Source organism: Balaenoptera borealis (genome assembly GCF_965194805.1).
Source record: "Balaenoptera borealis genome assembly, chromosome: 13".
NCBI classification, from domain to species: Eukaryota; Metazoa; Chordata; class Mammalia; order Artiodactyla; family Balaenopteridae; genus Balaenoptera; species Balaenoptera borealis.
The window spans coordinates 96,235,675-96,261,524 of record NC_138870.1 but is presented as its reverse complement, the minus strand read 5'-3'; the positions used below and the strand labels follow the sequence as shown (position 1 = coordinate 96,261,524).

At 56.1% G+C, this 25,850-nt stretch overlaps 1 protein-coding gene and 1 long non-coding RNA gene across 7 annotated transcripts; one reads left to right on the top strand and one right to left on the bottom strand.

Moving 5' to 3' along the window:
- Window positions 1–24,408, top strand: LOC309610218 (casein kinase I). 6 transcript variants are annotated; one of them, XM_082352782.1, is made up of 11 exons: window positions 3–280; window positions 3,750–3,837; window positions 12,481–12,591; window positions 12,732–12,880; window positions 14,200–14,428; window positions 15,464–15,634; window positions 16,945–17,093; window positions 21,236–21,428; window positions 21,528–21,667; window positions 22,266–22,331; window positions 23,388–24,408. In XM_082352782.1, the coding sequence occupies exons 2-10, from the start codon at window positions 3,762–3,764 to the stop codon at window positions 22,296–22,298; spliced, it is 1,251 nt and encodes a 416-aa protein (XP_082208908.1). In that variant the 5' UTR covers window positions 3–280; window positions 3,750–3,761; the 3' UTR covers window positions 22,299–22,331; window positions 23,388–24,408. The 6 variants fall into 6 exon arrangements, with proteins under 6 accessions (XP_082208910.1, XP_082208909.1, XP_082208908.1 ...); XM_082352781.1 differs by having other exon boundaries at window positions 23,225–24,408; XM_082352784.1 differs by lacking the exon at window positions 15,464–15,634 and having other exon boundaries at window positions 1–280; window positions 23,225–24,408.
- On the bottom strand, window positions 6,067–16,929 carry LOC309610252. Its single transcript, XR_014233803.1, has 2 exons — window positions 15,836–16,929; window positions 6,067–11,873 (listed from the first exon to the last, which is right to left on the bottom strand). It is a non-coding gene; the product is annotated as an uncharacterized lncRNA (long non-coding RNA).
- Window positions 24,409–25,850: the final 1,442 nt, after the last annotated feature.

Below are 25,850 nucleotides of genomic sequence, written 5' to 3'. Positions count from 1 at the left end.
GCGCGCCGGGCGGGAGCGCGCGAGCCGGCGGCGGGGGCGGTCGGGCAGGAGGGCCGGGAGGAGGGAGGCGGCGGCGGCTGCGCTGAGATCCCAGAGCCTGAGCCCGGCCGGGACGAGCGGAGCGGAGCGCGGCGGCGGCGGCGGCGGTGGCGGCGGCTGGGCCGGGAGAGGCTGGCGCGCCGGGCGGCTCTGCGAATCCTCCGGCATCCGCCCAGGCGGGCCGCCCCCGCCCGCGGCAGCTCCCCGAGCAGCGGCCCGGCACCGGCGCCTTCCCGGCGGGGTAAATATTGGGGGGCCGCGGGCCCGCGGAGGGGCGCAAACCTGGGGGGAAACGGGGCTCCTTCCGCCTCTTTGTTTTTGCGCGAGAGGGAGGGGAGGAGAGGGCGGACACACGCGCGTTCGCACTCGGATATGGGGGGGCTGCCCGGGCGCCGCCCGCTCGGCCCGGCGAGGACAAAGGCGCGACTGGGGACGAGGAGGAGGAGGGTGACTATTATTTTGCAGGCTTGCCCGGGGGAGGCCACCCCAGTCCGGCCCGCTTCCCCCTCCCCCAGCTGGACCGTTCAAGGCCCCAGCCGGCCGGGGCGGCCACCCCGGGCTGCGATTTGGGGACGCTGAGGGAGGGGGTCCGGGACTGGGGTGCTGGGGGGCACCCGATACTGTTGATTCGAAATTCTCTCCCAAACCCTGGGCTTCGGTAGGGTTCACCAGAGCATTAGCAGAGCCCCCAACCCCTTCGCTTCTGGCCTGGGTGCTCCAGACCTGGGGGTCAGCAAGGCTGCTCCCGCATGTTGGCTGGGGACGCTTGGGGGCCCTGGGGTGATGGGGTGTGTGGTCACCCAGCCACCGATTCTGTTTTCCTTTGTGGAGAGAAAGAAAGGGGTGGGGGTTATTTATCAGATCGGATTCTCCCGTTTCTGCGTGTGAGAAATCCATGTTTTGCAAGTCTCTGTGGAACATAAAACTATGTTTGTGCCCGGGTGTCCTTAGAGAGAGGATTCCCAAGCTCTTCACGCCCAAACTCAAAGTGGGGTGAGCCCCCTCCCCAACTTTTTCCCTTAGTTTTCTTGCATATTTTCTTTTTGCATCAGCCTTCGTCAGGGAGAAAGATTTGGGAACAGGGGAAGGGGATCCTGAGTGTCTTAAGTTGCACCCAATAAATGCCTGTTTGGGGCTCCTTTGCCTGGGTATCTGGGATGTCCCTCCACTTTTTATTTTAATGGTCCAGGGACAAGGGCCCTGGCAGGGGAGGGGGCTGGGCAGGGAGTAAGAAAACTGCCCATGTGCCGTTCTGCTTGATAGTTTGTCTAATTTTTTTTAACCAGTTGAAACTCCGGAATCTTCATGTCCGCTTTTTTTTTTGTTGTTGTTCGTTTATTCCAACGCCAACCCCCCACCCCGCCCCCCAAAGGAGAGAAGCAGCAAAGAACTGGAAGGCCTCTTCCATTCCTGACTCGAGCCTCTCTCCTCTCCTCTGGGAGGCTTTTGGGGAGACGGTGCTGGGACAGTCTAGGCTCTCTTTGGGGCCCTGGCCCCCCGGGTGTAGGAGGAACGCTGGCGGGTCTGGGTGGTAGCCCAGAAAAGTGGTGGTTGCCTGCAGGGCTGATTGTTTGCACCCTCTCTTCTCTGCCCTTCTCTGCCGACAGCCCGGTGAGTGGGGAGGGGCTGGGGGGGTCATGTGCAGTGTATTTATGTAAGACACCCAGACGGAGGGCACGGGTATTTATATAACCCGGCGTGGGTATTTATGTAATATAGGATGCGGGTGTATTTATGTTCCTTTCCTAACCTGCGGCTTTCCCGGCTGCCGTGTGTGGTCTCTGAATTGGCATTGGCGGAAGACGGACTGGGGGTGGGGGGGTTGTTGTGTGTGTACACACCCGCCCGCCCCCCACCCCCTTCCCCAAGCAGGGCTCACAGTGTATGTCTGCGTTTCTTTCTTCCTTTGGAGTGTACACACAGGACGGTGTGTATGTGAGGTGTGTGGCATGTGAGTTTCCCGCATCTGTGGAGCGTGTTCTGCTGGCAGCCCTGGCACCTCCGCTGGGACTGGCCGGGCGTGTGGGCAGAGGCCCTTGGTGGAGAGCCCAGAGTTTGGCTGGCGCGGGGTGGAGCTCCTTCCTTGTGACCATTGGTGAAGGGCTAGTGGCGGCTCCCTGGGAACTAGTGCTGGGGCTGGATGTCTCTCCTGGGCAGGAGCTATTGGCTCCTTGCCTCCGCTGGGGTGGAGAGCTCCAGCCTGACCAACTGTGGAATAGAGCTCTCCCGTCTCCCCTCCCGGGTGGGTCTGGCTTTTGGGGTAGTACTTGGCATGGGGAAGGGTCTGAGCCTCTGTGCCGCACACAGCTGCTTTTCCATCTTCCTGTTTTGTTTGCCTCTTGGCCCTGGCATGAAATAGGTCCTGTTTGAGAGGGTGGAGGCTGCCAGGTAGGGCAGCAGGAACCCTGTCTGGGTCTTAGGGGAGGAAACTGTCAGTAACTTGCTGCTGGGGTGGGGTGGGGAGCAGGTGGCGTGTCCTCCCTGGGCCTCAGTTCCCTGTCTGCAGGGAGCGGCACTTCTTTATAGTTTTCTGCACTTGCCCTCTCGTAGACCCTCTGAGATCTTAGGTATCCCCCATCCCTCTCCTTATTTCATTGGCCAAGCCTCCCCATCCCCCAGAGCAAAAACCACCTCCTCCTGGCCTTTGAATTTCCTCCTCTGCTGCCCAGACCTTTGCCCCAGGCCAGAGCAGAGGCATCCCTACCAGGGTGGCCCCTGATGTTCCGTGAGCTTGGACACCCAGGGTGGGACACAGGAAGGAGGGAAGTGCTCAGATCAGCGCTTTCCCCCCAGACCTCCTCCCACACCACAGAAGCTGGTCCTTCAGCTCAAAACCTGGCTTTGGTCCCCTCAGTTGCTCTGCAGGGCCCTCTTAGGAGACCCTCCTAATCTTGAAGAAAACCAGCCCCAAACTGTTCATCCAAAGAGATCCTTGCAGAGAGTCCTTTGTGGGGTTTTTGGTGTTGAGAGGGAGAGGACCAGAAGGTGGGTGTTCTGGGGGCCCCTTTCTTGCCTTCCCCGTGAGTTGGGGAGGAGACCTCTGGCAGGGCACACTGCAGACTTGCAAGGTCTGCCTCTGGGAAGACCAGCCCAGGCTGTGGAGACCTGGCCTCCAATTCTTGGTGCTGGAAGCTGGAGGCCTGGGGTAAGGATGGGGGCACGGGGATCCTGTCAGTCCTGATGGGGCTGAGGAACTCCTTTGGGGACAGTTCAAGCTGTCCTCCTATCCCTGGAGGTTGCAATTTGCTGGTGGTTGCCATGGCCGCACCCCCAGGGTGATCAGCTCCTGCATCCCACCTCCCCATCACCCCCTTTGTCCTTGATTTTCCTTTCAGAGTCTTTGCCCATTGTGACTGGCCTGCCCCTGAGAGGCTCCTAGCGGAGGGTCCCTGATTGAGTATCCCCCGAGGAGATGCTTGCTTTGCTCTTTCCTCCTGGGCCTTGTCTCTAGTCCCTCTTCTGCCTGGCTACACTGACACCTGTTCTAATAGCCTCACCACAGGTGGAGGCTGTTGGGCTACCTGACACCTGGTTGCTCTTAGGCAAAGCAAAGCCAAATCCCTTCCTGGCTGGTGGGAGGGAGGATGGTGGTGTCCCAAGTTTCTCGTGGCTTTGCCTGACCTTTGGTGGGGGAGGAGTGGGCTCGGGGGGCTAGGCCCCCTTCCCAGCTCCCCTCTTCTCTGACCCTGTGTTTCTGCTTACTTTTGCAGCAAGAGTGAACCATGGAGCTACGTGTGGGGAACAAGTACCGCCTGGGCCGGAAGATCGGGAGCGGGTCCTTTGGAGATATCTACCTAGGTGAGTGTTTCTGGCTCCAGCTCAGTGGCTCTGGAGCCCCTGGGACAGCCCTGGGGACTAGGAGGAAAGATGCCAACATTTCATGCTCTGGAGTCAGAACGTGGCTCTGGTGGCGTGTTTTGGTCATTTTGTCCCCAGAGCCATCCCAGGTGGGGAGGGAAGCAGCAGGCTGGGGGTGAGGCAGGTCGAGGGGCTCCTCAGTCAGGGCAGGATGGGGTTCCCACTTGCTGCAGTCCGGGCAAAGGAGGGTATTTTTAACTCTGGTTTCTAGCTGCAGATGAGCTGGGTCTCCAGCTGGGCGTGGGAAAACCCAGTCTGGGTTAACACCCCTGTCTCTTGTCTCCTGGGGGAAGGATGCTGGTGGACAGAAGAGGCTTGAGCAAGCTGATTGCTCCCAGCTAGGCCCCCTCCCTGCGGTCTGGCCTCTTGGAATTCAGCCCAGGAAGGCTTCGGAATGACGCAGTCTCCCCCGTAACCTCAGGGCCAGGGCGGGGGGCGGTCTTAGCTTTTAGGATCTCTCTCCCTGGATGTGCTTCCTGTTGAAAGTCTGAGTTTGCTCTCATGTTGTTGATTAAACAAATCACTATCTCACCCCTGTCCTTGACCCAGGAGAATGCCCCTTTCTCAATTGCCCTGGGGGTGCGGGGCACAGTCAGGGGACGCGGCCCTTCCTTGGCAGCTGTTGGTCTGGAGGGGAGAGACTGTGTTGGTAATCGTGAATTGGAGTTGTTAGAGCAAGGTGGCAGCCCCTGGGGTTTCTCCCCGTTCCTGTCCCTGTGCCCTTGGAAGCATCTGTGCCTCTGTTTCCCTCCTGGGAAAAGAACAGTAAGTCAGTTCTGTCCTGGGCAGAGGAAACTGACAGGTCAGTGTGCTGTGCTTGTTGCTTCAGAACTCGGGGGGTTTCTCTTACTCAGCGATCTGGGTCCCTGCCCTCTTAGGGTATGAAATCTGCTTCTCAGTGAGCTGCCCCTTCCCCATCAGAGGGGAGGGGGACATGTATGCCCACATTCTCTGGACAGTACTTAGGCTGGGCTGGGCCCTGTTCGAATGCGGTCTTCCCTCACAACAGCCTCTAGAGATGGTGCCGAGCTGTGTCCCTGCTCCACACATTGAGACGGGCAGCACGATCAAGTTGGCCACCGAGGCTTCTCTCCAAAACTAGAAAAGACAGGGAATTCCCTGGTGGTCCAGTCGTTAGGACTCCGCACTTTCACTGCCAAGGGTGTGGGTTTGATCCCTGGTCGGGGAACTAAGATCCCGCAAGCCGTGTGGCGTGGCCAAAAAAGAAAAGAAAACAAACAAACAAAAAAACTAGAAAAGGCAAACTTTCTACCCACAGCCCTCCACAGGAGTGAGAGTGTAGAGGACAAAAGGTGGGAGAGAGCCATCAGACCTGGCTCTGTGCGGTTGGCGAAGTTTGTGTGATACTGATGCGTGGCCGACTAAGGACTTTCATGAGGCACAAGTGAAATGGGCGCGTGGGAAAGCATCTTGTAAACTGTAAAGTACCAGCCAGGTGTGCAGGTCATTGTCAGACACCTAGTAGATCACCCTCCTGTAAGCACTGCAGAGCTCAGAACAGAGGGAAGGAACAGTGCAGGCTGGAGCTGTTTGAAAGGTTTGCTCTGTGACTCTGAGCTCCTCTGGGGGGGAGGCGGGGAGGCGTTGGGTTGTGTCCACCTTCTCGCCCCAGCACCCAGCACGTGGGGGCTCAGTGAAGGCCTTTCAAATGAACGAATGAGGAAATGGGGGCTGTGACGTGCAGAGGCCTGTGAAGCGGCCTCACTTATGGCAGGAGAGAAGAAGGTGGGGATATGGGGGCAAGTTCAGGTCCCCAGTCTATTTCTCATGTGCTGTGTGACCTGGGATAAGTCACTTTCTCTCTCTGAGCCTCAGCATTCTCATCTGTAAAAGGGGGTGCCCATCTCCTTACTGTTTGTGAAATTGGGGTGGGTATAAAAGACCCTCTTATCATGGAGGCTTTGGGCTCAGGACTGAAGCCTGGAGCCACTGGCTTGAGGGCAAAGGTCAGGGAGAGGCAGCTTTTGGCTGATGCATACCTGCTCCTAGACAACACCCAGCCCCAGGCCTTCTCTTTGCAGAAGGGAAACTGAGGCCCATAGATGGAGGGGCAACCCAAGGTCATTCAGAAAGTCATTGTCCCTGGACCATGTGGTGGGACCTTGCTGGGGGTAGTACTTCCTGTTTATCCAGTAATCATCTAGTTCATTTTTTAAAAAAATATATTTATTTATTTATTTTTGGCTGCGTTGGGTCTTCATTGCTGCGCGCGTGCTTTCACTAGTTGCGGTGAGCAGGGGCTGCTCTTCGTTGAGGTGCGCGGGCTTCTCATTGTGGTGGCTTCTCTTGTTGCAGAGCACGGGCTCTAGGCGCACAGGCTTCAGTAGTTGTGGCATGCGGGCTCTAGAGCGCAGGCTTAGTAGCTGTGGCGCATGGGCTTAGTTGCTCTGTGGCGTGTGGGGTCTTCCCGGACCAGGGCTCGAACCCGTGTCCCCTACATTGGCAGGCGGATTCTTAACCACTGCGCCACCAGGGAAGCCCCCATCTAGTTCATTTTAAAAACTAAGTCCGGGTTTACTCCTCTTTGTACAGGCTTTGGAGTAAATTCTACCAGGGTTTAGGTACTGGCGTTTCTTTTCCTCACTGTATGCCCTTGAGCAAGTGATGACCTCTGCCAGCCTTGGCTTCCCCATCTGTAAAATGGAGTTGTGAGGCCTCCAGGGTGGTGAGAAGTAGTGAGATCACAGCATGCAAAAACTCTGCACATGCTCGGCCCTGCAGTGGTGCTTTTATGTTGTGTCCCCCAACCCTCAGTCTTGGTTAGGATTTGCTACTGTCAGGAGCTGGGTCCTTTTGGGCCTGAGTGGGGGGTAGGGAGCTGGTTCTCTGCTGACTGTCCAGCCTTCGCTGGCTGCACAGGCCTCGGGGACCCTGGCCTGATGCAGTGTCCTGCCAGCTCCTCCTGGGCCCCTCTCGCTGGTGTGGGGATGGTAGTGATTGTAGGGCCTCCCTGGCTGGCCTCACTGGCTCCCTTTGTTCGAAGCTCTGGCCACATTCTTGTCACTGGTGCCAGTGCCAGGGCCTGACTCCAGATGGCCTCTGCAGGTGGGGCTGGGCGCGGCCTCCAGGCCCTGCTTTCCAGGATCTACTGAAGGCGAGCACATTTGTGGATGTGGCCGCAAGGCCTATACTCCTCTTCCAGCCTCTCCTCCCTCTCCCCTCGGCATCATGCGGGGCCAGCTCTGGTAGCGCCTCACCTTGGCTGCATGGGGTCCGGAAGTGGCCGAGCCTGTGCCACCCACTCTACGAACCTCTGGCCATGTGCCTCAGGAGCTCTCTAGACCTCTTAGTCTCTGGTCCTCAGTTCCAGATGGGGGAGGGAACGGTGTACCCCAGCGGGTGATGGTGTGGGTACTTCCCACCTTCAGTCCGGCCCAGTCCCTGACTGTACCTGTCTGTGAGTGTCTGAGTGAGCCCCCACTTGAGCTTGATCATCCCCCTCCCCACCTAGAACTTGCCAAGGTCCCAGACTCTCTAGGACTGGCCAGGTCCGAGCCCTTCTCTACGTCCAAGATTGTTTTCCACACTGGCTCGTCCCCCCACAGGGCTGCTCGTTCTCCTAGGGGCCACCTCTGCCACCTTGCCTGGCACTTTTCACTTAATCAGAGTTATCCTTTGTTGTTCCCACGGAAGGTGAGCTGAGCTCCTCCAGGGCAGGGCTGCCTCAGGTGGCCCAGGGCTCAATATGTGTCTGGTGATTGAATGAATGAGATGCTAGGGAATTGGAGTAGAGAAAAAAGCAGGGGCTCTAGAGACTAAGTTTCAGATCCTGGCTCTGCCCTAGCCAGTTCTGTGTGACCTCAGGCCAGTTACGTATCCTCTCTGAGCCTCAGGTCAGTGGTTGTGAGAAGTGAGGGAGGTCAGAGAGAAGACTGGCAGCTTCCTGGTAGAGTTCAGAGGCAGTGCAGGGGTCTGGTGGTGGTGGGACCCGTAGGCAGCTCTGACAGCTTTCCAGCAGTCGGTTGGGGTCAGAAGCCTTTGCCTAACAGCTTAGGTCCCTGTTCAGGGAGGTTGTGTGGCATTTGGTCATTGACCTTTGGTGTCTCCGTTTCCTCATATGATACAAACAGTAGTACTGGCAGGATGGTGTAAGAGCTCAAGGGGACAAAGGGCTCTTTCCCTCCACCTCCCCATTTCGGGGAGGGGCGTTCTCCCGGCACCTCTGCTCCCTGCACAATCTGCTGAGTCATAAGTGCTGAAGGCCCTGCGTCATCCAGTGTCGCTTGGTCTCTTCCCCCTTCCTGGACGGGGCCGCCATCGTCTGGACAATTGCAGCAGCCTCCTTCCAGGTCCCCCCCCCCCCACCTCAAGTCCTCTCCGGTCCTTTCTAATACACCAGTGGGTCTCAACAAGGGGAGGGAGGCCAGATTTTGTCTCACAGGGGACGTTTGGCAAGGTCTGGAGACATTGTTGGTTGTTTCACCTCAGCGTGGGGGTGTGCTGCTGGCAGCTAGTGGGTAGAGTCAGGGATGCTGGTAAACACCCTGCGGTGCACAGGGCTGCCCCAGAGCAGAGAGTCGGCAGTGCCCTGTAATAAGGCATCGATGCCTGGCCCCCGGAGTCGCAGGCTGATGACCAGGATCGTAGCTTGGCATTTGAGCCCCTTCCCATCTCCCCCTGACTCACCTCTTCCACTGTCTTCTTCAGCCACCTCGAGCTCCAGCTGCACCAGACCACCCAGCGTTCACTGCGCCCACTCCTGTTGGGCCTTTGCACGTGCTGTGACCACAGTCTGGGATGGTCCTGCTCACACAGCAGGAGCCCTTGCAGCCTTTCCTCCCACTGCATGGCCAGTGGACTGCAGTGAGCCCCAGCTCCCCCCCCCACCCCCATCCTCACTGTCACCTGGAAACGTGTGAGGCTCTCCCCAGTGATGAGTGTTGACATGTCAAAAGCACTTTACAGTTTGCAAAGCACTTTCTCCCCATTGCTCACTGGATTTGGGAATCCACTTTTTTTTTTCTTTTAAGTTTTAAGTGGTTCAGAAATGAAAACACAAAACCAAAAACCAAAACACAACAACATGCTAAGTGAAAGAAGCCAGTCACAAAAGATCACATATCTATGATTCTATTTATATGAAATATCAGGAGTAGGCACGTCCATGGAGACAGAAAGTGGATTAGTGGTTGCCTAGAGCTGGGGCGTTGGGGGAGATGAGGAGCGACCACTAAGAGATGCAGGTATTTTGGGGATGGTGAAAGTGTTCTAAAATTGATTGTGGTGTTGGTTACATGACCTTGTGAATATACTGAAAACCACTGAATTGTACACTTTAAAGAAGTAATTGTGTAGAATGTGAATTATATCTCAACAAAGGTGTTGAAAAAAATGACAAGACGTAACATGGTATCAGAGAAATGCCCTTTTCCCCTCCTGCCCTAATCCAGCCCTGATCCAACCCTGCCTAGTCTTGACTGGTTTCTCATGTTCCTTTTGAGTGTTTCTTTATGTTGATACAAACAAACACAGATACATAGTTTCCCCACTTTTTTTTTTTTTTCTTTAACCACTGAAAGGAGAGCATATAATACATACTGTTCTGTACTTTGCTTTTTCACTTCCTGTATCTTTGAGATCTTTCCACTTCTGCACCGAGAGAGCTTCCTCATTCTTTCTCCACTGTTTTCCGTTTTATGGATGGGCCTTTCTTTATTTAACCAGTCCCCGCTGCTGGACATTTGGGTTGTTTCCAAGCTTTTACTGTTGCAAACAGCCTAAGTGGACAGCCTCATCCAGGCCTTATTTTGCACCGTGCGAGGGTATCGAGTAAAGTCCCCTGAGTGGGAGCTGGAGGGAGCCAAGTGGCCTTGCAGCCAGGCTTCCCCAGTTCACTCGGGGACCGCTGGGGAGGAGTGACCCCTCCCACCGAGAGCGCAGGCTAGCTTGGGTGGACATGGTCTTTTAATATTTATTTATTCATTTATTGTGGCTGCTCTGGGTCTTGGTTGCGGTACTCAAGATCCTTAGTTGCAGCATGCCTGCAGGACCTGGTTCCCCAACCAGGATCGAAACCGGGCCGCCTGCATTGGGAACTCAGTCTTACCCACTAGACAACCAGGGAAGTCCCTGAGTAAGCCATTTTTATACTAATGATTTCTTTCTTTCTCTGTGAAGTGTGTGTTTGAATCCTTTACCCTACTTCCTATGGAGTCATTGGTCCTTTTCCTACTGCTTTGTAGGCGCTCATTATATATTAGTGTGATGTTAGCTCTTTGCTATTGATAAGAGTGTGCACTATTTCTTAGGACTTTGTTTCTGGTGTTTTTGCCGTGGAGAGTGATTCCTTTTTTGGAGGAGGGAAGGGAGCCTTTTGTTTTTCTTTAATGGCTTCTGGATTTTAAGTCAGGATAAAAAGCCTTGCCTACCCCCAAATTAAAAGGCAGTGCTCCTTTCTTCTAACATCTCATTGTTTTACTTTTTTATTAAATGTATAAAACATGTGCATGGTATAAGGCATCCTTCCCAACACCCAGTTGGAGGGGGACATGCCTGTCACCTTGAAGGCCCCAGTACCCCACCCCGCCCCGCCCTCTGCTTCCCCCACACAGAGGTAACCACTATCTTGACATTTTAAGTTATTCTCTTCTGTTAGTTTTATCGCATGTTTATATCCCTAAACTATATATATTTCAGTGTTATGTGTTTTGAAATTGAGACAATTAGAACTGTGCTTGCATCCTTCTGTCTCTTCCTTCCTCTTTTTTTTATTTCCTTAAACTGAGGTGAAATTCACACAACATAAAATTAACCATTTTATTTAATTAATTAATTTATTTATTTTTGGCTGTGTTGGGTCTTCGTTTCTGTGCGAGGGCTTTCTCTAGTTGCGGCAAGTGGGGGCCACTCTTCATGGCGGTGCGTGGGCCTCTCATTATCTTGGCCTCTCTTGCTGTGGAGCACAGGCTCCAGACGCGCAGGCTCAGCAATTGTGGCTCACGGGCCTAGTTGCTCCGCGGCATATGGGATCTTCCCAGACCAGGGCTCGAACCCGTGTCCCCTGCATTGGCAGGCAGATTCTCAACCACTGCGCCACCAGGGAAGCCCTAACCATTTTAAAAGTACACAAGTTAGTGGTATTTAGTACAGCCCCAGTGTTGTGCGACCACCATCCCTATCTAGTTCCAAGACATTTTCATCACCCAGAAGAAAACCCTGCACCTATTAAGCAGGCCCATCCTATTTCTCCCTGCCCCCAGCCTGTGGCAACCACCAGTCTACTCTTTGTCTCCATGGATTCATCTGTTCTGGACATTTCATATAATGGAATCAGACAGTATTTATTTGCCCTTTGGTGTGTGGCTTATTCACTGAGCATAGTGTTTTTAAGGTTCACTGATGTCACAGCGTGTGTCAGAGCCCCGTTCCTTCTCAGGGACAGGCAGAGTGGCTATCCACGCCTCTTCTGATGGACATTCAGGTGTCTCCACCTTCCGGCTCTTGTGAACGGTGCTGCTCCTTGCTCCCCGCACTCAGGGTTCAGATGCCGAGAGCCAGCCGCTTAGCCGTCGTGTATGCCTTCCACTGCCTGTGGCATCCCCGGGGCGCTTGCACCACCCTGTAGCCATCCTTCTGGTGCTGGGCTTTGTGGTCTTTGTTGCTGTGCAGGTCCTTTCGTGTCCTCCCAGTGCTCACGGTTCTGAAGGGCATACACTTGGGAGTGGACTGGCTTGGCCAAGGGTTTGTGTGTGTTCAGCTTTACCAGGTAGAGGCCAACCTGGTTTCCAAAGTGGTTGAGCCAACTTACACTCCGATTTTTTCCCCCGTACTATATTTTGCTCCACTTCGGACTTCCGGTACGTGCTGTGAGCTGTGCTGTCTTTTCTCAGATGCCAGTTATTCCAAGGACGTTTGTTGCATAGCCCCATCTCGTCCCCTGATTTGAGGTGCCGGCTTTATCCTGCCTGTCCTCAGTTCTTCCAGTCGTGTGCCCTCCTCCGGACTTTCTCTGTTGTCTGTGTGTGAAGACTACACCATTTAGTTGTGGCAGCTACAGTCCCGCTTGGCCCCAAGAAGGAGCCGCCTCTCAGCCTAGCCCCCAGCCCTCCAAGTCAGCCCACCCATTACTGTAGCTGGGGAAACTGAGGCCAGGTGCAGCGGGGATTTGGGTCTTTCTTGAGACAGCCTTGCCCCCCTCCCTTCTCTCCTCCTGAGCCCCACACCCCACTGACCTCACCTCTCTTCGGCTTGGGAGTCCTCAGTAGCTCCCACGCTCCAGGATGAAGTTCCCCTTACTGGTCTGTGAGCGTTTTTCGGCTGTGCCCTGACCCCCCTCGCATCCAGCCTTCCTGCTGCCCCAGTCTCCGGTTCTCTGAATGGTCCCCAGCCCTCACCTCCTTCCCCTGGCACGAGCTGCAGCTCTGGCTCGCCCCTCCCACCCAGGCTGGGTCGGCTGCCTGCTCTGTGTCCCACAGTCCCTCCGCTTCCCTTGGATACAGTGCCGGGCCCTCTGCACAGCCTCCCCCAAGGGGTGCTGAGCTGCTCGGGGGCAGACACTTAGTTGCTCCTGGACTGGTGCTGCCTGCCCAGCTGAGTGTGACCCCGGTCCCTTGCCCCTGGCAGGTGCCAACATCGCCTCTGGTGAAGAAGTTGCCATCAAGCTTGAGTGTGTGAAAACGAAGCACCCCCAGCTGCACATCGAGAGCAAGTTCTACAAGATGATGCAGGGGGGAGGTGAGGGCTAGAGGGGGCTGGAGGGGGGCGGGAGCCTGAGGAGCTCTGCGCATGTGCCATGTGCTTGTGCACGTGGGAGGGGCCCTGGGGCTGGGCGGGGTGGGGAGTGACTGCCCCTGACAGCCCTGCGTCCCCCACAGTGGGAATCCCGTCCATCAAGTGGTGCGGAGCCGAGGGTGACTACAACGTGATGGTCATGGAGCTGCTGGGGCCCAGCCTCGAGGACCTCTTCAACTTCTGCTCCCGCAAGTTCAGCCTCAAGACGGTGCTGCTCCTGGCCGACCAGATGGTGAGCCCCCCACCTACCCACTCGGGCTGGGGACTGGGCTCCCAGCTTTCCTTCCAACCTCCTCTGCCCCGTCGTGCCAGTGGGCACTGGGTACCCAGCTGGAGGATGCTGGAGCAGGAGGCAGTGACAGCGACGTAGGACAGGCCTGGTTCCTGGACCAGGACCAGGGGACCTTGACCATCAGTCATGGTTGGGGGGTAGGTAAGGAAGGGGTATTAAAATGCAGGCTCCCAGTTTCCACTCCAGCCCTGCTCGGTTGGGCTTCCGGGGAAGGCCTGGGACTCTGCCCTCAGGTGAGTGTAAAGCCTGTGGTCACACAGACCTGGGTCCTGTCCCTGTGGGGTGACTGCAGGTGAGCTGGGGGGCTTCAGTCTCCTCAGGAGCGTCTTCCCTTTGCTGGGTTGTTGTGCGGTCACCTGGGATGCCACATGGTGCCTGGACCAGAGCAGGAGCCCACGGACAAGCAATGCTTAGGTCCTCAATCCCTTTATAAGTTCAAGGGAGGAAAATTTTAGAAAAAGAAAATTAAAAAAGCATAGAATTCTAGCCCTGGAATGATACATGCAGATCTTGTTACATAGGGGTCTGTAGCTGTGGCTGCCCTCCAGAACGTCTGCAAACATCCTCCAGTTTTAGGCTAGATGTGTGTGTGCAGAGGAGGGTGGTCAGATTCTCATAGGACGGGAGACTCAAAAAGGGTTTAGGAAATACTCAGAAGCCTGAGGCCCAGGGAGGGGACCAACCTGCCAGAGGACCTATTGTGTGCATATATGTTAATTTAAGTTTCTAACGTATTGTTTAAAGGAAGACAAGGGCCTGTGTGTCCACCTTACTTTGGTGTCCTCTGGAAGCCAGGGGACAGATCCTGTCTGTGTGCTCCATCTCTGTCACCCCTGCCAAATTTAGGGTTCACTGGTGCTCCTGTTCCCCCCAGTCTGGTTTCCAGAACAGCCTTCGAAATGCCTCTTTGGTCCCTTGAGGGCCTCTCATGTCCTCTGTGGGTGTAGAGCCAGGCAGGTGAGGCCTGAATGCCTTTCTGGGCTTCATTTCTAGATCTTGCCATTCGCTTTCCTGCCTTGCTCTCTTTCCTTTGTCACAGCGAACTTGATGAACTCTTCCTTCAGAGTTCCTCTTTACTGTCACTTCCTCCAGGAAGCCTTCCGTGACCTGACCCTTGAAATCATCATACATGGTGATTGCAGACTGATCTGGCCCCCCCCCCCACCCGTGGCAGGGACCACGGATGTGTTTTTTGCATCTGTACGGCCCCAGCCCCTCTGTGGAACATGTGCTGAACGACTTGCTCTCCCCTCCCCCAGATCAGCCGCATCGAGTACATCCACTCCAAGAACTTCATACACCGGGACGTCAAGCCCGACAACTTCCTCATGGGGCTGGGGAAGAAGGGCAACCTGGTGTACATCATTGACTTCGGCCTGGCCAAGAAGTACCGGGACGCCCGCACCCACCAGCACATCCCCTACCGGGAAAACAAGAACCTGACTGGCACAGCCCGCTACGCCTCCATCAACACCCACCTGGGCATCGGTGAGTGAGCGAGGCCCAGGAGCAGGGTACACCCATGGGCTGCTGGCCAGGACTCTGGCTTTCCTTCTGCAGCCTGGGTTTACTTCCCTGGCTGGCCGCACAGGCAGGTCTTCTCTTTCACAAGAAGAGCTGTGGGGTGCCGAGCACCCGCCCTCTTGTGCCTTACTCATCCCCGCAGCAGCCTTGGTGCGCGAGGCTGTTTGCCCATTTTTTTTTTTTTTTTTTAATAAATTTATTTATTTTATTTATTTACTTTTGGCTGCCTTGGGTCTTTGTTGCTGCACACAGCCCTTCTCTAGTTGCAGCGAGCGGGGACTACTCTTCGTTGCAGTGCGCAGGCTTCTCATTGCGGTGGCTTCTCTTGTTGCAGAGCATGGGCTCTAGGCGCGCGGGCTTCAGTAGCTGTGGCATGAGGGCTCAGTAGTTGTGGCTCGCAGGCTGTAGAGCGCAGGCTCAGTAGTTGTGGCACAAGGGCTTAGTTGCTTCGCGGCATGTGGGATCTTCCTGGACCAGGGCTCGAACCCCTGTCCCCTGCATTGGCAGGCAGATTCTTAACCACTGCGCCACCAGGGAAACCCTGTTTCCCCATTTTTACAGATGGGAAATGCTGGCTCACCGTGTGACACAGGTTGCTTAAGGTCATACAGCTTAGCAAGTGCCAAAGTCAGATCTGACCCCAGCCCTGTCTGATGCCACTGCTTGAGCCTTATCCGCAGGGTGGGCCAGGCAAGGAGGCCCCGGGGTGCCTACTGCATAGTTGCTGAATGAATAAGAGCCTGAGCTGGAAAAACTAGGCCTAGGTTGTGTTGGAAAAGCTCAGCCTCAGGCCCCTTCTCTGTAGAAGGGGGTGATAACAGTGCCTGTTTGTAGTGGGGCTGCAGCAAGCCAGCATGTGACAAGGGGGGGCTCGTGCTGGGTGCACAGGGGGGGTTGTTCCCCTCAATCGAGGAGCATGCCTTGGAGAAAGGGGTCCTGGCTCCCATCAGCCGGGAGCCCAAGTGGACCCTGCCCCTCACCTCGTCCTTGACTCTGCAGAGCAAAGCCGTCGAGATGACCTGGAGAGTCTGGGCTATGTGCTCATGTACTTCAACCTGGGCTCCCTGCCCTGGCAGGGCCTCAAAGCAGCCACCAAGCGCCAGAAGTACGAGCGGATCAGCGAGAAGAAGATGTCGACGCCCATTGAGGTCCTCTGCAAAGGCTACCCCTGTGAGTAGCCCAGTGGGGCAGGTGGTTAGCCTGGGACCCCTGAGGCCCTTTCTGAGGGGCAGACGAGACCACACAGAGCCTGTCCTGGGCTACCACTGCCTGGCACCAGAACATCAATCACAGGCTCTGCCACTGTTCAGGCACAGCTAGGAGGCCTGGCTGGTAAATACCGAGTGTCCCCAACCCACACTCCGGCCTCACCTCGTAAGGGCTGAATGTCAGGAAAAACTCCAGACCTTCCTCTTCCTGGGAGTCTCCTTCACTACTCTCACGGAACACTTCACTTCTGACACTTCTGGTCACCAGAGGTCTGGGGTTTTTTTCCTCTCACCAAGCAATGCTCTGACACCAGCCGGGTGTCCTAGAGTTTAACTCAGTTCCGGCACTATCTCCCTGGAGGTAGTGTCAGATCCCACAGGGTAAGGGCTCAGTCCCACAAGGCTGTTCTCACCACACTTCAGATGCCAGTCACGAGTCCAGGTTGCCACCTGTGCGTCTGACTGATTGGCTATAAATAAATCTGAGGTTCCCGTGACTCCCTCCTTGGGTTTGATTAATTTGGCTCACAAAAGTCAGGGAAGTACTTCCTTATGTTTACCAGTTTATTAAAGGATGTGGTAAAGGATACAGATGAACAGCCAGTTGAAGAGATACATAGGCTGAGGTTTGGGAGGGTCCCGAAAGCAGGAGCTTCTATCTGCGTGGAGTTGGGGTGTGTCACCCTCCGGATGTGGATGAGTTCGCCAACTGGGAAGCTCTCCAAACCCCATGCTATTGGGATATTTGTGGAGGCTTCATAATGTCGGCACGGGTGATCATTAACTCCATTTCCAGCCCCTCTCCCTTCTCTAGAGAAGTGGGTAGGGCCGGGGGCTGGAAATTCCAAGCTTCTAATCATGGATTGGTCTTTCTGCTGACCTGCCCGCATCCAGGAGCCCACCCAGAGTCTCCTCCTTAGAGCAAAAGATGCTCCTCATGCTCTGACCACCTAGGCAGGTACAAGGCTTTAGGAGCCCGGGGGCCAGAACCAATATATATATTTCCTATTGTCTCACCAGGGCCCTCTCTTGCCTCTGATTTTCAGAGGAGGAAATGGAAGTTTTCCTCCTGTGGCTTAGAGTTGCCGTCGGGCTCTTTGACAGGCTGAAGTTCACGGATTGTTGTAGGGGGGACGGCCTCTTGGACCTCATCTTGACCCCTCTTAGATCAGAAGTATCTGTAGGGACGGTGGCTGGGTGGGACAGCGCCGGCTTTTGGGGGCCCTGGGAGCATGGGCCTCATGCTGGCGCCTTCTGTCCCCCCTCCACCAGCTGAGTTCTCAACATACCTCAACTTCTGCCGTTCGCTGCGGTTCGACGACAAGCCCGACTACTCCTACCTGCGCCAGCTCTTCCGCAACCTCTTCCACCGTCAGGGCTTCTCCTATGACTATGTCTTCGACTGGAACATGCTCAAATTCGTGAGTCACCTGGAGGCTGAGGCGGGCTGGGGGGACTGAACTGGGAAAGCCAACGTGACCCCGTAGCGGGCGGGGCTCCCAGAAGATGGGAGCTATGAGCTGGACAGTGCAAGTGACCTCACCGGGGTCCCGGAGCCCCGTGCTCCTCCCTTCTCACGTGCTGCTGACGGCACGTGCTGCTGTGGTCAGCGGGGCCCAGGCGGGGCACCACCTCCCACCAGACCCAAGAGGGCCTGTTTGGGCCTCGAGTCCGTGCTAGGCGCCTTGATGGGTGGGGCCCGGATGGCGCTGGGGGGCTGCCCTGCTGTCTGGATCGTGGCCTCCACCATCCTGCTCTTGTCGCTCTGCACATCCCAGGTGGCGGCCTTCACTGAGGCCCCCTTGGCCAGCCTGGACCCCTTCATTGTGGTTTCCTTCTTCCTGGTCATGGGACCCTGGGTCTTGCTAGGCACCTCCTCTCTCTCTCTCTCTCTCTCTCTCTCTCTCTGTCAAGAGTCTTGGGGGTGGGGTGGGGAGAAGTGTTGGTCAGCTAGGCCTAGAGCTCCGGAATCTGTGAAATCCTATGTCTTGTTTCCCATCTCTTCTGGAAAAGGGGGCTTCCTCGAGCCAGGCTCAGCCCCGTGACAGCGACGCTATTGCACTGCCCAGGCCCCACCCCTGTGCCTGTGCCGGGCCCATGTACCCACCCACGTACTGGTAAGGACCCTCCAAGACCTGGCCTCTCCAAGACTTAGCACTTGGCGGGGTGAGCACAAGAGGCTGAGCCCCTGCTGTGCTCTCTCTGTCCCTTCCAGGTGCCCGGCACCCCTGGGCACCCAGGACCCTCCAGGTAGGCCCATGGAGGATATGGAGGAGCTGCCCGCCGCACACTACTGGCCTGTGGTCTGGACCTCAGGGCCCCAGTTCTGACATCCCCAGGTGTGCCTGAGCCCATTGGGGCCAGGCCCAAGGAGATATCCCTTGGCATGGTGGGAGTACAGTGGAGAGGCATGACGGAGAAGGCCCTGCTCCGAGATTCTTGGGGACAAATCGGCTGCCTGACGAACAGAGCCTGAAGGAGGGACGATGTTCACTACCCTGGAGGAGCCAGGTGGCAATGGGCACCAGGAGCAGCCTCAACCAGACCCTGTCGGTGGCCTCTGTATTGAACCTGAACTCATTAAATGCCCCTACCTGTACTGCGTTTCATCGTGGCGTGCCTCTTGGTGGGTGCCCTCGGCCTGCTCCACCAGATGCTCAGGCCCGAGGCCTTGTTCTCCAGGACGCTGGGATCGGCACTTGGTCTTGTGCCCCTCCTCTCTCTGGCTCTCAAACAGTGGCCTGGTACTGTTCCCTAAGGAGTGGGGCAGAGGATGGGGGTCCCACAGGCCGAAGGGCCCCAGGGGTGAGAGATGGGCAGTGGGGCACCTTTCACCCCAGACCTTCTGGCTGGGAGCGCAGCTGAGGGCCCGGGGCCAGCTCTTCTTGCCCCAGGGCACTGCTCAGGGCACTGGGCACCCGCTCATCCATGTAGAAAGTCATTCCTGAGTCTGGTTCTGGGCTGAGTTTGGCCCTTTTTTCTCTGTATAGCTCCAGGAATGGATTTTGCATTGTCTAGGCCTGTGCCCTCCAATGTGGTAGCCACTGGCTACGTGTGGCTAATTTTTAATTAAAATTAATTAAAGCTGAAAACGTACTTCCTCAGTTGCATTTGGCACATTTAAAGTTCTCAGGAGCCACAAGTGGCTGGCTAGTGGCTGCCCTACTCAGCAAGGTGGATGTGAACATATCCATCATCACAGAAAGTTCTGTGGGACCTGCTACTCCAGATGGCTCCTCACAGAGCTTCTCATGGGACCATCCAGCCGACAAGATCTCGCCTCAAGCCAGGCCGGGAGCACGCTCTCCACCCATTGCTGGCACCCTGACCCCTTCTTGGGATTCCCTTAGAGACAGACCCTGGACTCAGAAGCTGAGCAAAGGTGCCAACAGCCTTATCCTGCCCCGATCTCTGACTTGAGGGCCATCATACTGGATAATTGGGCACCTTTGACCACATCACCACTGTAGTGAGCTCAACCGCCTCCCGCTGCCCCTGGCAGAAGTATCTGCAGACACACGATGGAGACCTTCCGCACTTTCACCTCGAGACCAAGCCCCTCCCACATCACCCCTTCCCCCCTGCAAGAAACCTTCATCAGCACCTACCAGCAGACTGGACACCATGCTGGACGCCGTGGGCCGCAGACTCTTCCATGGGAAGGATCCTGCCCTTGACTGAGAACTTCCCTCCTTGGAGTGGCCACCTCGTATCGTTCGACATCCGGGCCCTGGAATCCCCGGATACCTGGAGCCTGGGATGTTGTTCTCAGCACACAGAGCCACTGTGTTCTGAGGTCCAACTAGCTGGCCAGGTGGAAACTTGACACAGCCAAGGACAGGGGTGCATACAACACTGATGAATACTTGTGTGACTTTGCTGTTGATCTTTTTGTGTTTTCACATGGGCAAATAAAAGCCAAGAGACCTCCCTGGTGTGCGTTTCTTGAGGCATCGCTTGGGTTGGTTGGAAACGGGGAGAGTAGCTCACCTCAGCCTGCCGCAGGCCTGAGCCTGCCGTTGGCCTGAGCCTCCTGAGGTCACAAAGGGCAGGGGCTCCAGCCCTCCGCTCAGCCTTGGCCCCTGGGCTGTGCACCTCTGAGTGAATCACTTGGCTTCACTGAGCCTCAGTTTCTCCAACCAGGGAGTGAGTTCATACCTGCCTTGTAGGGTTGATGTGCCCTCTGCCCATGGGATGTTTAATGAGTGGGTGCTGCAGCTCATATCATAGGCTTTGCTGTGCTTCTGGCTGAGTCATTCTCTTTGCCAATCTGTAATTGAGTGGGTGGGAACCCGGGGTGAGGACTGGAGGTCGGGAGATGGTGCCCTGGTGCTTCCAGGCCTGCCTGGACAGGCTTGTGGGTGGGAGGACTGGGAATGTGCATCCCTAGAATGTTCTGCTAAGTCCTCTGGGGGTGCGGAGAGCAGAGCGGGACTGGGTGGCAGAAGCCTGGGTTCACACCCCAGCTCTGCTCTGAGCTGTGTGGCCCCAGGAGGGTCCTGAGGCCTCTCTGGGCCTTGGTTCTTCAGTAGGATTCAGGGATCATTCTGATCCCCAGCCGCTATCTCCCGGAATTGCTTAAAGTCAAGGGCCACCCCCACCCCGTCTCCCAAGGACAGCAGGGCCTTCTCCGCCAGTTCTCGGGGAGAGAGGGAGTTGCAGGAACCCGCACCCCGTGGCCCATTAGCAGGCCCCCAACTCAGCCTGCAGCTCTCTCCTTCACAGATGCGGCCCCCCTCATGCCAGCCCCCGCCCTTCCCTGTGGACGACCCCAGGACCAACTAGGTAACGCGGCCAGGCGCCGCTCCCATGCCGCACTCCTCTCTGGGCCTTCCTCCTTTCTTCCTGCACTGGGGGTGGCAGTGGCTGGAAGGCAGAGCCCCCAGGGGCTCACGCACCCCTTCTGCCACAGCCTGCCTGCTGGGCCTCTTTTTCTTCCATGGGGCATCTAGCCCATTCCTTCTCCAGCTCCCTTCCCGGGGCAGGCAGCATCTGTGTGGGTCCCCCGGGCCTCTTGGTTGTGGTCCCCACAGCACCTGCCAGAAGCCATTGCCAGGTCCAGGGGCAGGGGAAGAACAGCCCTTTGAAAAGATTCCCTGGCTAGGCACTGGGAAGCCTGGTTTGAGTCCTGGCCCCGCCTTCAGCTAGCCTTGTAACTCTCTCTCTGGGCCTCTGAACACTTGCCCTGCTGTATTTGGAAACCTTGAGGAGCTGGGGGCCCTCTGTACACGGAGGGGACCCAGGTTGGCAGGGCCACAGAGTACCCTTGGTTGTCCTGGGGCATGCGACCTCCCTCTGCCCCTCGGGTCCAGCTTCCTCCTTCCGGGCAGTTGTGTGGCTTTGTTTCTCTGTGCGGTGTGATCCTGGGTCATTTCCAGGTCTCTTGGGCTTCCTGCTTTGTGGGGAGGAGGTTGGACCAGAGGGTTTCTGAGATGCCACTTCCCCAAGACGCCCACCTGGCCTGCCTCCCCCTGCTCTGACCCCGAGGGAGTGCTGAGGGAGTGCCAGATCCCGGAGCACGCTGACCTCGCAGGGCTGACCAGGTCTCATCTCACACCCACAGGGTGCAGCCCGGAACCCCGAGGACGTGGACCGGGAGCGGCGAGAGCACGAGCGTGAGGAGAGGATGGGGCAGCTCCGGGGGTCCGCGACCCGGGCCCTGCCCCCTGGCCCGCCCACTGGGGCCACCGCCAGTCGGCTCCGCAGTGCGGCCGAGCCTGTAGCTTCCACCCCTGCCTCCCGCATCCAGCAAGCTGGTGAGCAGATAACTTGGGCAGCGCGCGGGGCCCGAGGGGGGCGCGGGGCGGCCAGGGCCCCAGGTGCTGAGGGCAGCTTGCCCCCGCTTCGCCCTCCAGGCAATACTTCCCCCAGAGCGATCTCCCGGGTCGACAGAGAGAGGAAGGTGAGCATGAGGCTACACAGGGGCGCGCCCGCCAACGTCTCATCCTCCGACCTCACTGGGCGGCAAGAGGTCTCCCGGATTTCAGCCTCACAGGTGAGCTGCCCTCACTCCAGCCCTTCTGTGCCTCACAGCCGAGCCAGGAGAAGTAACCGCCCCAGCAGGCGACAGAGCTGGAACCCAGCCCTCTGCCAGGGGCCCAGCCTGCGTGGGCGGCGGGGCGCTCACAGAGGAGGGGCTCGTGGTCCCTGCCATCAGCGAGCCCCCGCCGTCCCAGTCAGCACAGGATGGAGGGATGGGTGGACCCTGTCGGCTGGCCCCACTTAGGGGCCATGTTTGGGCTAGGAAAGTTGGGAAGGGAGAATCCGGGGCTGCCCAGGGAAGGGGTCTGGCAGAGGTGGGCAGGAGACCTGCTCTGGGCCTCCTGCCTATGTTGGAGGAGTCTCAGCAGGACAGGCCACGAGCTGGGAGTCCAGCGGCTCCGTTCACGTGTGGCCTTGAGCAGCTGTTTTGCCGCTGGGGGCAGGGTTCTTGTCTTACAAAACAGAGACATGCTGGCTCCTTGAGGTCACGTACCCCTGCCCTTGGCTTGAGGGGCTTGGGTTGGGGGTGGGGCTCCACGGTGGGGAGAGACTTGCCGAAGTGCCGGGGCCAGCAGCTCACCCCTCCCACCTTTCTGCCTCCCTTCCCAAAGACAAGCGTGCCATTTGACCACCTCGGGAAGTGAGGAGGAACCACCATCGGACCAGTATTTGCTTAGGTGAGCCGATGTCTGCTGCAGACGTAGCCCCGTCGGGTCTGGAAACACCCACGGCCCCCTGGAGGAGCCCGGTGTGTGTGCTCTGAGCGGGCCCGGCCCACGCCAGCTAACTTCTGCTGGAAAATTCCCTCTTGCCTGGGGCAGTCCTCCGTCCCCGCTTTGCCTTAACTATTCTGGAAGGTTGGTAGTAGGGACTGAGCCCGGGGCCCCACACCCCGATCTTCCCCAGGGCTTTAGCCTTGTCTCAGCCTCTGGGCTGTTAAATGCTTCATTCATGCAGAGCACATAAGACAGGGCCCTGTACTTAGGAGTTTATCTGCCGTCAAAGAAGGCCCTTGGTGGCCTCCACAAGCCCAGGAGAGGCCCTCTGGCTAGTGTGAGCCTCCATGGAACTTGTGGCTGCCTGAGGCCTAGAGGTGGGGTGTCGCAGCTCTGCACTTGGGTCCCGCTTGGGAACCCGCCTGGGGCTCCTTTGGCGGTATGCAGGGGGATGTCGGAGCTCCCTGGGGAATATGTACATGGCTGGCAGCAGCTTACATTTCACAGGCTTGACCTCACACCAGAACATCCTGAGTACGATCTGCTTTGTGGAAATGTATTCCACAGGTAGCTCTGGGGCATAAATCGGGGTTTACCTTCGTCAGACCTCAGGCCCAGGAACCAGTCCATCCGTGGCAGGGTGAGACAGATGTGTGGCTGGGGGGTGGCTGCTCACCAAAAAGAGGGAGAGAGGTTCTGTGTCTTTTCTGTGAAAATGGAGCACCTACTGTGTGCCCCAGAGAGGGACCAGCTCAAAGCCTCGGGGGCAGGAAGACAGGAGCTGAAGGCCGCTGGCAGACGGGTAGCCAGAGGCAGATGTGCACCTGATCTGTCTTCTCTCTCCCCCTTTCTAGTGTCTTCACTGTATTTTCTTTTAAAAAAACAACAAAAAGATGGGGAAAAAAAAACCACTCGAACAAAAAGAGAAAAAAAACCCAGCACAAAACCAACGATGGATTCTATTTCGATTCTTTTTTTTTTCTTTTTTTCTTTTTTTCTTTTTTTGCCAATGGCAAGAAGATGGGATGCCCTCGGCATAGAGGATCCTCGTCCCTTCACACTTCCCGCTGCCCACAGCCTTCAGGCTGCCAAACGCTCCCAGACATCAGGCTACACTTGGCGGACGCCACGGCCGCCGCCTGACATGGCTGGGAGGGGGACACTTCTGCACTGGAGTTGCAGCAGGTCCTCACGGGCCCTCAGGAGGTGGCCTGAGGAGCTGGGGGAATGGATTGGTTGGTCAGAGGCAGGTCCCACTGGGTGTCCATGAGCCTTGGGACCACGGGAGACGTGTGCAGCCCCACCCCCGTGAGATGACGGCCGCCGACTTTCTGTGTTGGGCTTTTGCCAGTGCCCCCCCTCAGCGTTTGGGTCCCTTCTTTGCCTGTCCACAGAGACCTTGAGGAGGGGGTGGTGAGGCAGGGGGGCCAGGAGTCCTTGTGGACGTGTGTGTATGTATCTGACCTGTATCTCCCAGGACAGCAGGTGTCCCGCCCACCTGCCAGGCCGACTTTGTGTTCTCATCCCCCTGACAAGGACATGGGGGTGGGCAGTGACCTCCATGCCCCTCAAGAAGGGCACAGAGGGTCTTTGACACCACCGACCCCTGAGACTGTCATCAGCCTGTGGTCCCCCTTTTCTGGTCTTAGGGCAGAATCCGTGGAGACTACTTCCAGAAGGCATCTGGCTCCTGGGTTATAAATTAATTCCCTGGTCCTGACACTCACCTGGGGTCAGGCCTGGGCACTGGATTTATCCATCCTGCCTAGTTAACACTCGTTTTTACTTTATTTTTGTTTGTTTTTTTCCGTGTGTGTATTTCCTAATTTATTTACCTCTGTTTCCCCTTTTTTTTCTTTTTCTTTTTTTTTAATTAAAGAGCAAAGCTTTTTATTACTTTGTAATTTAAAAAACTGAAAAAAAATACTGAAGAACTTTGGGGGGAATTTTGTACTTTTTTCCTGTGTAAATATTGGACTTTTTTGAGCTTTATTGTGGTTGTTAATTTGAAGTAATAAAGTAGAAAAGGATAAAGTGACATGGGCAGCCCTTGGTCCACCCACCTCTTTGCTCTGGGGGCTTCTCTCCAGCAGACCTGGGAGCCAGGGATGGCTGAGGACACTCGGAGAGTACTTGGTACCTCCCTGGGACTGTTTTAACCCTGTGCTTCAAAGACCACACACAAACCACCTGGGGACCTCGTTAAAATGCAGCTTCTGACTCAGGAGGGCTGGAGTCGGGCCTGAGAGTCTGCATCCGAACAAGTTCCGGGTGATGCCCACAGCCCAGGACCACACTGAATAGGAAAGTTCAAAACGCTCTTCACGTTATCTTATCCACAATTCTGAGTTATCTTAGCCATTAATTCTGAGCTAGGTGTTAATCTCCCTGCCTTCAGATGAAGAAACAGTGTGAAGGTAAAATAACTTGCCCAAGACCACAGCTCTCCTGGGTCCAATGGCACCTATGCCACAGATGAGCCTGGGCAGTTCCTTCAGCCAAGCTTTGATAAAGGAACAGGCCTCAGCCTTGGCTGCCTTTGTCTGGCCAGCTTATACAAGAATTTGTCTAGCAGTCCATGTTTATCCAGCACACATTACTTTCATACTTCTCATTCGTTAACCCAAAAGCCGCTGTTGCCACGATCTCCACTCACAGGCAAGAGCTCAGCCTGGGGAGGGGATGGAGGGCTCTGAGAGACCGCTTGTAAGTCCTGGGCATCGCTCAAAACCCTCATAATTCAGGTCCCTTCCAGTGCTGGCATTCGAAGACCCTATGACCCCACAGCCTGGCTCAGGCCTGGTAAAGGGTCTCCTTCTGGCCCTCCGTGTGAGGCTGAGGCAAAGGTGGGTCCTTATTCTTAACCACCAGGAGATGCCAGAGGGCCCTGCATTGTAGGCAGTGAACCACAGGGAGACCTGCCGTGGAGCAGAGTGACAGTCTAGCTGGTGATTCCCAGCCCCTCCCGTCTGACATCGAACAGTGTGATGCTACCAACTGTGGGCCCTAAGGGGAAATACAAGGAGTTAATCTTTTCAAAAAAATTTTTAATTTATATATCTTTTGCAGTGAAAATCTTAGATCTTATTAATACTAATGTGCTTATTTGCTGTATCCTATAATATACGTAAGTTTCAAAATTACAATTTTAATGTTACTACTAAAAGTATACCTATGGATGGGAATAGGGTATCTGTTGACAGACAACCCTGGCTGTCCAGTGGTTAGGACTCCAAGCTCTCACTGCCGAGGGCCCAGGTTCAGTTCCTGGTCAGGGAACTAAGATCCCACAAGCCTTGTGGCCAAAAAGAAACAACAACAAAAAAAGTATACCTATGGAGTAAAAAGTTTTTTACGGGTTTTTTTTTCCCCCTTAGAATGTATCTAAGGAAATACTGTCAGAGTATAGTGCCCAGAAGTAACTTGAAACTACTCTTTTCTCTGTGCTCTGTGCGGTTATTTTATTAATTTAAATAATGA

Bases quoted from the DNA above. Each gene is read 5' to 3' on its own strand.
- LOC309610218 (XM_082352782.1), top strand. From the start codon at position 3,762: ATGGAGCTACGTGTGGGGAACAAGTACCGCCTGGGCCGGAAGATCGGG. The intron at 12,881-14,199 runs GTGAGCCCCCCA...CCCCTCCCCCAG, and splicing joins TGCTCCTGGCCGACCAGATG to ATCAGCCGCATCGAGTACAT. The intron at 14,429-15,463 runs GTGAGTGAGCGA...TTGACTCTGCAG, and splicing joins CAACACCCACCTGGGCATCG to AGCAAAGCCGTCGAGATGAC.